Source organism: Mastigoproctus giganteus, chromosome 11, assembly GCF_048544385.1.
Source record: "Mastigoproctus giganteus isolate SK-2022 chromosome 11, ASM4854438v1, whole genome shotgun sequence".
NCBI lineage: Eukaryota > Metazoa > Arthropoda > Arachnida > Uropygi > Thelyphonidae > Mastigoproctus > Mastigoproctus giganteus.
The window spans coordinates 58,294,112-58,306,908 of record NC_143585.1 but is presented as its reverse complement, the minus strand read 5'-3'; the positions used below and the strand labels follow the sequence as shown (position 1 = coordinate 58,306,908).

At 37.6% G+C, this 12,797-nt stretch overlaps 1 protein-coding gene across 1 annotated transcript in view; it reads right to left on the bottom strand.

The window, feature by feature from the left end:
• Positions 1-10,785, bottom strand: part of Nxt1 (NTF2-related export protein 1) — a 32,122-nt gene extending 21,337 nt beyond the window's left edge. Inside the window, exons 1-2 of the mRNA XM_090384900.1 lie at positions 10,584-10,785; positions 6,767-6,853 (exon numbers count right to left, since the gene is read on the bottom strand). Coding sequence (XP_090241026.1) covers positions 6,767-6,853; positions 10,584-10,598 — 102 coding nt within the window. The 5' untranslated portion in view covers positions 10,599-10,785. The remainder of the gene's footprint in view (positions 1-6,766; positions 6,854-10,583) is intronic.
• Positions 10,786-12,797: the final 2,012 nt, after the last annotated feature.

Below are 12,797 nucleotides of genomic sequence, written 5' to 3'. Positions count from 1 at the left end.
GAAATTTTTTCACTAGCAGACATTGTTGAATGCACTGAATACACTTTGGAAGAAAAGTAACAGCGAGGGCGAAAGAGAAAACCAAGTTTTTTAGATGCAGAGGAAGCAATATTTGTAATGTGCTTGTGCCAAGAGAGATTAGAAGTCAGGGTAATCCCCAAAAGAGATATATCATTTTGCCTAGAAATCAGAGTGTCACCAAAGATAAGCATAGGAGCAGAAGAATCCTTTTTGAGAGATATAAGGATTGAAATCAACTAAGCTGTCTTTGCCCCATTGAGAATTACCTGGAGATCGGCATTTAAGCAATTGGTAGCGGATATTCAAGAGGGGCAAGGTTTCTCAAAATTGAAAGTGGAATGGCATGTGCTTTCGTTGGCAAAACTATGGATAGGATTTCCAGTCAATAGAAGAAGGTCATTAATATACAAGAGGAAAAGAGTGGGAGAAATGAACCTTGGGTGACACCAGCATTAGTGGAGAAGTTAGAAGATAGCCATCTACCATCACCCTCAGTGAGTGATCTGAGAGAAAACTGGATAACCAATTACAAAAAACAGTTGGCAAACCATAAGATGGAAGCTTCTTTAGAAGACCTTTATGCCAAACGTGATCAAAAGCCTTTGAGATGTCAAGAGCAACTGCTTGAGTTTCACCAAACTTTTCCATTGAATTTGTCCATAAATGGGTAACATAAGCCAGAATAGCACCAGTGGATCGACACTGATGGAATCCATACTGGTGATCGTTGATCAGATGGAAGGTTTCTAGGTAGTTTAAGAGTTGGCGGTTAATTGATTTCACCATTAATTTAGAAAGAGATGTAACTGCAATGGGACGATAATTGGATGGGAAGGATTTGTCATCCTTTTTAAGAACTGGCTGGATATGAGCAAATTTACAAGCAGAAGGAGAAACACCTTTGGAATAAGAAAGTGAAAAAACAGGCAGCAAAGAACAGGAAAGTTCAGGAGCACAGGTTTAGAGAACAAGTGAAGAAATACCATCATAACCCAGAGCTTTCTTAGCATCACGATTCGTAAAAATCCTTCTGACATCATTTTGACAGAAGACCACACGGGGCCTTTAATGAATGGGGAGTGTTGGGAATGGTGGGAGGTGTTTTACCAAGATCATTAATACATGAGTTGGAAGAAAAATGGGATGCTAGCAGGTCAGCTTTATCTTTGGCTGAAGTGACAACAGAACCATCTGGTTTTGACAGAGATGGGAGCAGGGATGGGCAAAAGTTGAGGCCAATAGCTTTAGAAAGAGACCAGAATGCTCACCTACCATTAGGGCAAAAAGCAAGTTTTCTACTCTTAGCATGTTCAAAATCTAGTTTGAACTGACTAATAACTGCTTTACAATTGGCGTGAGCTTTGGTGTAGGCAGAAAATGAAACTGAAGAGTTGGAAACAAGCCAATTACGATATGCAACGTTCTTCTCTTGAACAGCCTTAGCACATTTATTGGAAAACCAAAGTTTAGATAAAGGATGAGATTTTAAAGTGGAGCATGGAATAAAGGATTCTATTCCTACAAGAATAATTTCACTGACACGATCTGAGCAAACGTTGACATCAGAAGTTTTAAAACAGTAATCTGACCAACGAAAAGAAATCTCGCAGGTCATCCCATTTTGCATTCTTGTAATGCCAAACAATATGAGGTTGGGAATAGCCATGAGATAAAGGCTCCATTGGAGACGAGACAATCAGCAAGTTGTGATCTGAGGTAGCTAAAGGACCACTCACTTCAACCATGTACTTAGAAGGGTTGTTTGTGAGAAAAAGATCAAGCATGTTGTCTGTATGTTTAGAATTGTCTGGTATTCTTGTAGGTAAATGAACAATCTGTGCGAGGTCATTAGTAATTGCAAAAGCTTCGGCATCTTGATATTATAGTCGTTTTATAGTCTTTGTGACTATAAAACGGAAGCCGGTTGGAGTTGTGAACATTAAACTCACCAAGGAAAATTACCTCACTGTTACTAAAGTTGGACTGGATTGTTGTTTGTTGTTTGGTTTTTAGGAGCATTAGCAACTAAGGCCATATTGTTCCGGGAATATATGATGGTCATTCCTGACCTTTCCGCATCCTCCATATTTGGTGATGACAGGCTCGCACCCCGGTCTAATCAAAAAGTGTGTGCTACGCACTGCTGCTCCTTCCCACCAGGCTATGGTTAGACTGGAGAAAGTCAAGATGCAAAGAGAGGAAGTCAGAGAGTTCCAAGTGATTAGTGGAGTTGGGAGAACGGTAGAGAGAACAGATGAGTTTGACAGAATCAGGTAGAGAGATTTTAAGCCAGAGTAGATCGAAAGGAGGAGATTCCAAATTATCAAGTCTCAGGGAATATCGGAAAGGATATATGCACAAGTACCACCTTTGAGGCAAAAGGAATCATACAGCGAATAATTTGGGCAACTGAGATCAGCAGCTGCACTTCTCAGACCACCTGCCCAACTTTTCTAGATCCTGTTGCAGTAGCATTCTGTCATCAACAAACCTGCGAATCTTTGTATCATCTGCAAACTTCAACATTAAACCTGATATACCTTCATCAATATCACTGATAAATATACAAAACAAACAATGGGCCCAACACTGAATCCTGAGGAACTCCACTAATAACACTAGTCTATCTACAAAGAGCAGTGTCCCTTGATTACCACTCGTCTTTTCCCACTGGACCATACCTTTATCCCTAGCAGCAACTTGCCTTTATGCATACTATTCCAATTTGTAGAGCAGCCTTTTATGTGCAAAAGTATCAAAAGCTTTCCTAAAATCCAAGTATATATTAAAACTATTTTCTGCATCCAGTTCCTTTGTGACCACATAATAGTATCCAATCAAATTGGTCAGACAAGGCTTCTTGTTAACAAATGCACTCAGTGTCGGAATTATTACTGCAGTCTTGTCTAGATGATCCTGCAATCCTTCTTTGACCAGTGACTCCATTATTTTTCACACAATAGAAGTTAAACTAACAGGTTTTTAATTATTTGTGTCATCCTTTGTGAATTCGAGATACATTTGCACATCTCCAATCCGTGGGACCTTCCATGGAATAATGACTAAGGATTTGCTTACGTCCTTTGCTATCTCCTTTATTATAACTGGTTAGATCCCATTCAGCCCAAGTGTCTTTGTTATGTTTAACTTCAATAATTGCTCCTCTACTTTGCTCTCAATTATTATAAAATCATTTAGCTCCCTGTTAGTTTGATAAACTTCTTGTCTTCATTTCCCCATAGAATTCCTCATGTGTGAATGAAGATGCAAAATAATCATCCAGTTTGTCAGCTACCTGAGTAGGATCATCACCAGTCGAACCACTGATATCAAGTGGACCAATCTGATTCATCCCCTCCTAGAACAGGGGTGAGCAACCTCTGGTTCGCGGGAGCAACTCTGGCTCACGAATGTGCATAATCCAGCCTGTGGTTGTTTTCAATATATATATATATATATATATATATATATATACACACACACACACACATATATATACATACTATAAAATATTTAAGGGTAAAGGCCCATGCTACGAGGTAGAATGACTAACATGTAGGTTAGTGCAAAAGCATCATTTTAACGTAGCCATCTACCAAAGTAGTTAAATTAATTAAATTGGCATCGTTTTGGTTATATCTTCTTGATTATGTTTTCTCCACTGGTGAAGTGTTATTTATTTGAGGTAGTCAATACCATGGCAATCGTTGTGAAGGAATTCACAAAGTGAGATAAAACCAAAACGATGCCAATTTAATTTAAATACTTTGGTAGATGGCTATGTTAAAATGATGCTTTTGCACTAACCTACACACACACACACACACACACATATATATAATAAAGAGCCTGCCAAAGAATATATATATATACAGTGGATTCCGGTTATTTGGGCCACCGGTTAATCGGGGCAGCCATTTATTTGGGACAAATCTTAAAAAACAGAAACCAATCGAGAAAATAGCCAGGGTTTACTTTGCTTAATTGGGACAGCATGCCGTTTAATCAGGGCAGGAGACCGCAGCACTGGAGATTACCTTACGATTGTCTCCGACGGTACCATGTGGTTCGGTCAAAATTCTGGATGTCACAACCATAAAACAATAAAAACAATTAGCAGTCACCTGTTTATTGGGCTTTTCTGTTAGTGAAATCTATCATAAACGGACAGTAAACTCGATCTTACTGAATTTGCGATAATACTAACAGCTGGAATTCTGTGGGTTATTATGGTGAAATGTGTTTACACTTCCATGAAATCTTCAATCACATAAAAAAATTAATTTTCAGATGTTCTCTTCATTCCTATTTTTAAAGCTTTATAATTTGTTACTCCATTCTCGCTTGCACGTATTGTGTTACTTGCAACTTGTGTGTGCCGTGTTCTTTGTTATTGATTGCTTATCTTTTTACTGTTTTAAATTTTAACACCCCCCAACCACAAATGTCAGTGAACAGAAATGTCAACTAGTTCGTATGTACATATTACAGTACGTATTAATTATTCCGATTTTCACGTATTTTTTTTAATTGGCAAGGTAATAAAGGATAAATTTGTGCTTAATATATCTTTGATTTTATAGCCTGTGGATAATATTCCTCCTATTTTCGCTAATTAGAATCGCTGTTTAATAGAATTAAAATTCAATTCACAAACATGATCACAATGACCAGCGCTTACTGCACATCGTATAGTGAACAGTACTTTACTACGTTGAGTTCGTTGTAACGTGATTTGATTGTACAGTGAACCAATTGTAAAGGGGGGGGTAAATTGTATTTTTAACTATTTACGTGAAACTTCGGATAATTGGGGCAGCCGCTGTTTGTTTTGTTTTTTTGTTTTTAGGAGCATTAGCAACTAAGGCCATATTGCTCCGGAATATGCGGTGGTCATTCCCTGACCTTTCCGCATCCTCCGTATTTGGTGGTGACGGGTTCGAACCCCGGTCTAATCAAGAAGCGTGTGCTACGCACTGCTGCTCCTTCCCACCTGGCTACGGAGGCGCCAGGGGCAGCCGCTTAATCGGGCCAAAATGCACTAGTCTGATGTGTCCCAAATAACCGGAATGGACTGTATATCATTAAATAATGTTTATTGTAATTTTTATCATATTTGCTGTTGTTAAATTGTTTTTAACATTGTGATTGTGCGATGCCTAATGAATCATTTGAATTTATGCAATATAACACGACTTGAGTAAGCAGCAGTGTTGCCAAACGGTAAGCAAACGTAGACATTGATTTATAAGACATTGATTTACTGGCCCACTATTTCTCTGTATAGTTCATTGTACTCATCAGAGTCATTAGACCTATAACACATCCTACCCTCATTTTTGCTTTCCCAGTGCTTATTTCACACCAAACTGACTCAACATTACACTGTCCACCAATGTTAATTGGATACATTTCTGTACATTGTGTTTCTTAACTAATAGCATAACCCCTCCTCCCTTCCTACCCTATCTATCGTTTCTATACACATTGTACTCCCCAAATTCCAATTCTGCACCACGTCTCTGATATCCCAATAATATCCTCCTCTGATGTCTTGAACAGCACTTCAAATTCATCAAATTTATTTACTACACTTCTAACATTGGTATATATGCAAGTACACATGCACCTGGTTCTTACTTTTAGTTACCCTAACACAGCCTATGTATTTGCTTGTTTCATGATGACTCCCAGCAGTTCTTAAAATCACCAACTGCTTGCTTTCCAGGCAGCTGCTCATTCCAATAGAAGCAGTGCAAGGAAAGGATCACTGCCACCTCTGCCTGTAGCTACTGTTAATCTATAAATCTGTGAATTCAACCAATCTAGCAGTTTTCCCGACTAACCCAACATTGCCTCGATAGCATCAGTAAATATTCTTGCACCCTTTCTATTTAAGTGTATCCCATCCCTGTAGAAGCAATCTCTCCTGTTAACAAGCACAGACAATGCTGAGAAAAATTCTACCCCATGAGCCTTGCATAATCTCTCCAGGGACGAACTGATTAACAAAGCTCTCATCATATACTCCTTCCTATCATGTCTGGACAGAATTGCAGACACTTTCAAATTTAATCCTAACTCATGACTTTTTTTTTTTTTTTTTTCAACATTGACCTGTACTTGTTAAGCAAGTCCACAGATCTCCTACAATTAATGTTATTAGTGCCAATGTGTACAACATATCACCTTTTCTGCCAATCTCTGATATCCAGCAATTTTCATTACAAATGGAATAACTACTTACATAAGAAAAACTCAAACACACTACTCATCTTATCATTTTAAAATAATCACATAACAAAAGCAAATATACCAACACCAGTCAAAGAAACTGTCCCCTGTGCATTTTCATGAAAAATAAAGCACATGTTACATTAGTGATAGTATGAAAACAGTCAACCGAAGAGCAGCCAAATTGTGGTAATATAGAAAAAAAAATCCCTTTACAGGTAAACCACATAACATAATTCACTTCATTTGCATCCAAAACAAAATCAAAACGCTGAAACATGCTCTCGATGTGGCAAGTCAATTTGAAAACTGACATGTTGGTTTGTATTGTTTGCTTCTGATATTTGAAAAGTAGTGGACAACACATCAAAATTTATCACAGCTGATTAATTACAATCAGCATTTATCAAAAGTGCTCAATCAAATTTACAAAACAAAATTTAACGAGTGAAAAGTTGAAATTAACTATCCAATCATATGACGTTGGATGAAAATTTTCTTATATACTCACATGCCGTCTCTTATCAAATGTTTCATAGAAGCGTTTTGCAAATTCTTCTCCTGCTTGACAGGCTTGGTCAATTTTTGCTCTCTTATCCTTAGAGAAAAAAATAAAAATTTATATCATTATTAACAAAAGTTTTATATATACAGCAGCCAATTTATCAATACCAGAAAATTTTATATACACAGCAGCCAATTTATTAATACCATTGAAAGAGCAATGCCAGTTTGGATAAACTGGAACTATACATTAGAATACATGTCCATGCCTACTGATGTTATATTATTATAGAAAGCTAAGCTTTTGCTGCATCAGCAAAAATAAGTAAAATACAGTACACACATACACAGTATTTATTCATCTTAAACATACTCTCCCCACTAACCAAAGAGATAGACTTCCTCAAGTCCAATGTTTAATATAATAAATTTGTTAATTAATATTTCATTGTGAAAATTAGTCAGTTCCCAATCCCAGTACCTTATACACTACAAGAAAATCTTGTCCTGAGATGCCTAGTTTGCAAGTTCAATGACCAACCTCTCCATAATCTTACCTAAAATGACAGTCCTGTTCAAAAAATTCAAGATCATTCTTTAGATATAGCCTTCAGGCATGAACACAACATATGGAACTCCACGACTTGCATACACTGCATATTAACCTCCATGTCTGTCTGTATGACACCCAAATCTCTCCTCATTTATATCCTTCATTTCTACCTGACCCTTGCCCAAGTGTATGTTATTCTCAGGTATTTTTCAAATGCAGAATCTCACATTTAGCAGCATCAAAATATAACTACCAGTTCTCTGCCCATACATGAAGCCTGTCCAAATCATTCTGAAGCAGCAAGACTAAACCTTGAGATATGCCACTTGCTAATCATGCTGATATTCAACAACTCAAATTTCTAGACATTATGACATCTTTAATGGGAATAATTGTGACTTCTAACATTTCCCGGTATAAGCATATCACAAATATTGCTTCTTCTGAAATATAAAAAAAAAAGGCTTTTAATTATAATTTATAACCACTCTTATACCATATGAAATTAATAATATGGTTTATTCAGCTTATACCCCAAACCACTATACATTTAAAGTGATGCCTGAGGCATCTTACCAATACCCATCGTCAGACCATGCTGTTAGGGATGGAAAATAAAAAGGGTTACAATTTGGGAACATTTGTAATTAATTATATTCCAATAAATATTAATTGTGAATTGTAAGTCTAAAAGGATTTTAGGTTAAATTTCAATTTGGGTTACACTAGAAAATGGAGATTAAAAATAAGTAAATACATATGGATAAACATACGTACAAATAAAATTCTTACCTGCTGTCAGAATCCTCTTTGCCAATGCTTCCAAAACCTAATGTGGATACTGGTAAGAGGTGCCAACAGTTAATTTATGGGTGAGGGATTAAATCTATTGACCAACAGAAGTCAAGATTTACAATCCTGGAATGAGTAGTTCTTGTTGGAGTGGAAGTTTTGGGGTGAACTTTACCCTCATACTCCGATCATCTGTGGTTGTTGCTCTGGTGGGGTTGGAGGGTGGGTTGTACGTGGGCTGCTCTTCCGGATATCTGGACTATTTTCTTTTGTTTTTTCCCATTAACTCTATTTTCTTGTTGAATAGATGGAAATATTTAGGGTTGAATTTGATTCCTTGTTTTCTGTTAACTGATGAGGCTCCAAACATTTTTATGAAGAAATCTTCATTCAATTTTCTTCTGTTGTACTGGTTGTCTATCGAGAGGATTCTAGTATTGTTGAAGTTATTTGTTATTTTTTTGTTGTTTTATTTATTTATTTTTTTTTAGGAGCATTAGCAACTAAGGCCATATTCCTCCGGGAATATGCGGTGGTCATTCCCTGACCTTTCCGCATCCTCCGTATTTGGTGGTGATGGGCTCGAACCCCGGTCTAATCAAGAAGCATGTGCTACTCTCTGCTGTTCCTTCCCACCTGACTATGGAGGCACCATCAACTGGATGCACTTCCTTAGATTTTGTGTTTCTTAACTAACAGCATACCACTTCTATTCTGTCTATCCTTTCTGTACACATTGTACTCCCCAAATTCCAATTCTGCATTCCTTATATCTGTGTGACACCACATCTCTGATATCCCAACAACATCCACCTTGATGTTTTGACCAGCACTTCAAATTCATCAATTTTATTTACTATACTCCTAGTTAGGGTAATTAAGAGTAACAGCACATGCACCTGTTCTTACTCTTAATTACCCTAACACAGCCAACCAGGTATTTACTTGTTTCATGATGATTCCCAGCAGTTCCTGAAATCCCCAGAAACTTGCTTAACAGGCTGCTGCTCATTCTAATAGAAGCAGTGCAAAGATCACTTTCACCTCTGCCTGTGGCTACTCAATCTATTAGTCTGCGAGTCCCCCCCAAAGCTAGCAGTTTTCCAACCCACCTAACATTGACTTGATAGCATCAGCAAATATTCTTCGACCCTTTCAATTTAACTATGTCCCATCCCTGTAGAAGCAATCTCTCCTGTTAACAAGCACAGACCATGCTGAGAAAAATTCTATCCCATGAGCCTTGCACAATCTCTCTCTCTCTCTCTCTCTCTCCAGGGTCGCATTGATTGACAAGGCTCCTATTGTGTCTGGGCAGGATTGTAGACACTTTCAAATTTAACCCTTTTAAGACTTTTTAAGTGCTTTTTTTTAGACTAATACATTGGAGAATTGCCCCCTTCGGTTCTTCAACAAGCCACAGCACTCCCGTTACTTTGTGCATGTTGCATTGCTGCTCTAGTCTGGGGCATGATTTCTGTTTAAATACAATTTAATGAAAAATAAAAATTAATAAGATTTATAAATTTAATTGATTAATTGACAGTACTATACTAAGCTAATAGATTCCCAGTACAATGCTTCGTATTACGCTACCTACATTATACCTTAACTATCAAGTTTGAGCTATACGTTAAGCTATTCTGTATCGATCTAATACACTACACAATGGCAGTTTCAAATGGTACAAAGTTCTTCTGATACTAAGTAATAACCTATAAAATCTCTATCTAAATTCAAAACAAACCAAGTGGCGCAAGCAGGACTATAAAGCTATTTCCAGAAAATAAATTAATGCTTAGGCTTGAGATTTGGGAGTAGGACTTGAAGGAGAAAAAGGCTTTTCCTACAAACTGTTCAATGATCTCTAATTTCTCTGAGACTGGCAATGGTCTTGGGTTTCCAAGGTAGATGTAGCTATCTATGACTTCTTGGAGACATATTTACTTCATTCAAAAATACTGTTGCAAACATACAGTCAATGTCAAAAGATACCAAGATGTCTTTTGTATTAATTTGCACATTTTTTTAATCTGGAGATTAAATATTGACTGTTCTTCAAGGTGTGGCTCCTCATCTATGTATTTATGGTCAAGCATTGATATTGGCTGCTTTTGTGTAGCTTATTTTCTATCTGATTGGTTCTATCTCCGTCAAAGTCGGATAGGCTTCAATTCCTTTAAACAAATTTGTCCAACTTTCATTCAATTTATTCAAACTAGCCACCTCCACAACGTTAAGTGGATGTTTATTCCAACAACTCATGTGCACAACGTGAATTTCCACACATCTATTCTGTAACTAAACTTTTTCGGTTTAAATTTATACTCCCTTTATGTGTTTCATCTGAAAACGGGTAAAAATGCCATAGGTGCAATACAATGCAACTTAAAATATTTACGGCTCTAGAAATAACCTTCACATTTAAATAAATATATAGTCATAAGCCCATTACGTGTACTATTAGGAAAACACTCACTTGTAGCGTCGACATATAAACTTACACTACAAGCAAAACTTCAAATATCAACACCAAGTAGCATCAATCAGCACACAGAGTAATAAGGTCTTAGTACTCTGTAAATCATCAGCAACATGACATTATTTCCCAGTACTCCTTGCGCTTCAGCTACTCTGTGCTTCGAGCTGTGACTGAACCTGTGATTGCTGAGGTAGTCACACTGCACAGTGTGATCTAAATTACTACTCTGTGACTCGCTGTTACGAAAACGGTCCAGGGCCGGCGGAACACGGTAAACCGACTAAGCAGGACATAAGGGATACAATGTCCGTGGACGCAGAAGTTCAAAATTTTGATTATTATAATATTTAATAAAAATATTATTAAATATTAATTTGTGGATTTATTGGGTGATTGTTTCTACAGCAGCATGTTCGGGAGGCAACTAAAGGGAGTAATACTCTTGATCTGATTATCAGTAGTGATTCTTCATGAATTAAGAATCTGCAGATAATGGAACCACTAGGTGGCAGTGATCACAGTGTGCTGAAGTGGGATTTACTCCAAGAGGTAACTACCATCCGGTGGGTAAAGGGAAGGGTTTTTGCTTTCGTAAAGGACTCTACGGTGGTCTGAGACAGTATTTAAATTCTATACGGTGGGACCAACTGATGATGTTACCAACAGTAAATTCAAAATGGGGACGCATTCAGCGAATTAATCTTGAGTGCTACTAGGCTTTTCACACCAACTAAGAAATATTGTTCACGATTTAGGCCTAAATGGATGTCAGATGAACTAATTAGAAATAGTAATCGCGCCATGTGATGCAAGAAAGCAATGGGCTTATGTAGCATCAGCAAAAAAAAAAAAAAATTCACAAAACCATTCCCTCTAAACGTTTGTCCAGTTCCTCCTTAAATTTATTTAATCTATCAACTTCCACAACGACAGATGGAAGTTTGTTCCAGCAATTAACCGCCCGCTGGTTAAAGGCAAATTTCCGCACATCTATTTTACAGCTGTCTTTCCTCAATATGAATTTATGCCCCCTTAGGTTCGTAATTTGAACAAGTGGAAGAATCCCATCAGAATTCACGGTGCTCAACCCATTCAAGGCCTTATACACCGCAATCAGAAAGAAAGGCTTAAGTTTTGCGAATTACAGTGTTTGGAGACTAGATACCTGCGAGGTAATCTGATCGAAGTGTATAAAGCTATGAATGGTTTGAGCATGCCCAATGCTGATGAGATTCTTCCTGTTGCTTAGAATAATTTCCCGAGAGGGCATAAATTCAAATTGAGGAAAGACAGTTGTAGGATAGATGTGCGAAAGTTTGCCAGCGAGTCGTTGATTGCTGGAACAAACTTCCCTCTGTCGTTGTAGAAGTTGATATTATTATTACAATATTATTATTGTTTTTCTAAAACTTTTGATTTAAATTTAGTAGTATAACATTATTTTGTGATTTTCTGATTAACTTGGTGTAATTATTCTTTACTCGGCCTTGTAATTACATAAAGGTATCGGTAAAGGTTTCCACGTGTTTCAACTCCGGTACCGTTCGTAATTTTCCCGCCATTGCGATACGATAGTTGTAAGCCGTACTAGATAGCGTTAGTTGAACTTCGTTAGCAGTTAAATTGTACGTTTAAATAAATACATATAACGACTTAGATTACAAACGTAATATAATTAATTATATTTAACATAATTAATAACATAACATAATTAATTAATAAATTAATAGAATCATGACTCAGACCAGAGCAGCAAAGCAAAAGGCTCAAGCTAATGGAAGCGCCGTGGCTCAGAGCAGAACTGAGGGGGGCAGTTGTCCTCTGACTCACAGCCTTATAAAATGCACTATTTGCTTGATGTTTGCAGAGCAATCGGGTACGAGACATGATACTGCCAAGGGGGATGTCTTTGTGTGTGCGCGATGCAAGGAGTGTATCGATATCAGGCAACAACTCGGCGTTCTTGTGGGCCTATATGAGAGCTTGAAGGGGACAGGGTGGATGCCCTCGAAGAAACTAAATTGAGGGGCCCATCAAGCTCTCAGCTGCCCACATCAACGCCAGAGCTTGCACTTGGGCATCGCGTGACACAGAGACAACCCCCAAGGTAGAATGCGCTGGTCCCGAAGGAACTAGTAGTTGTTGGTGACTCTATTGTCAGGGAAACGGGGAACATGCTTTGTAAAAAAGATAGGTGGAACAGGACCAGGA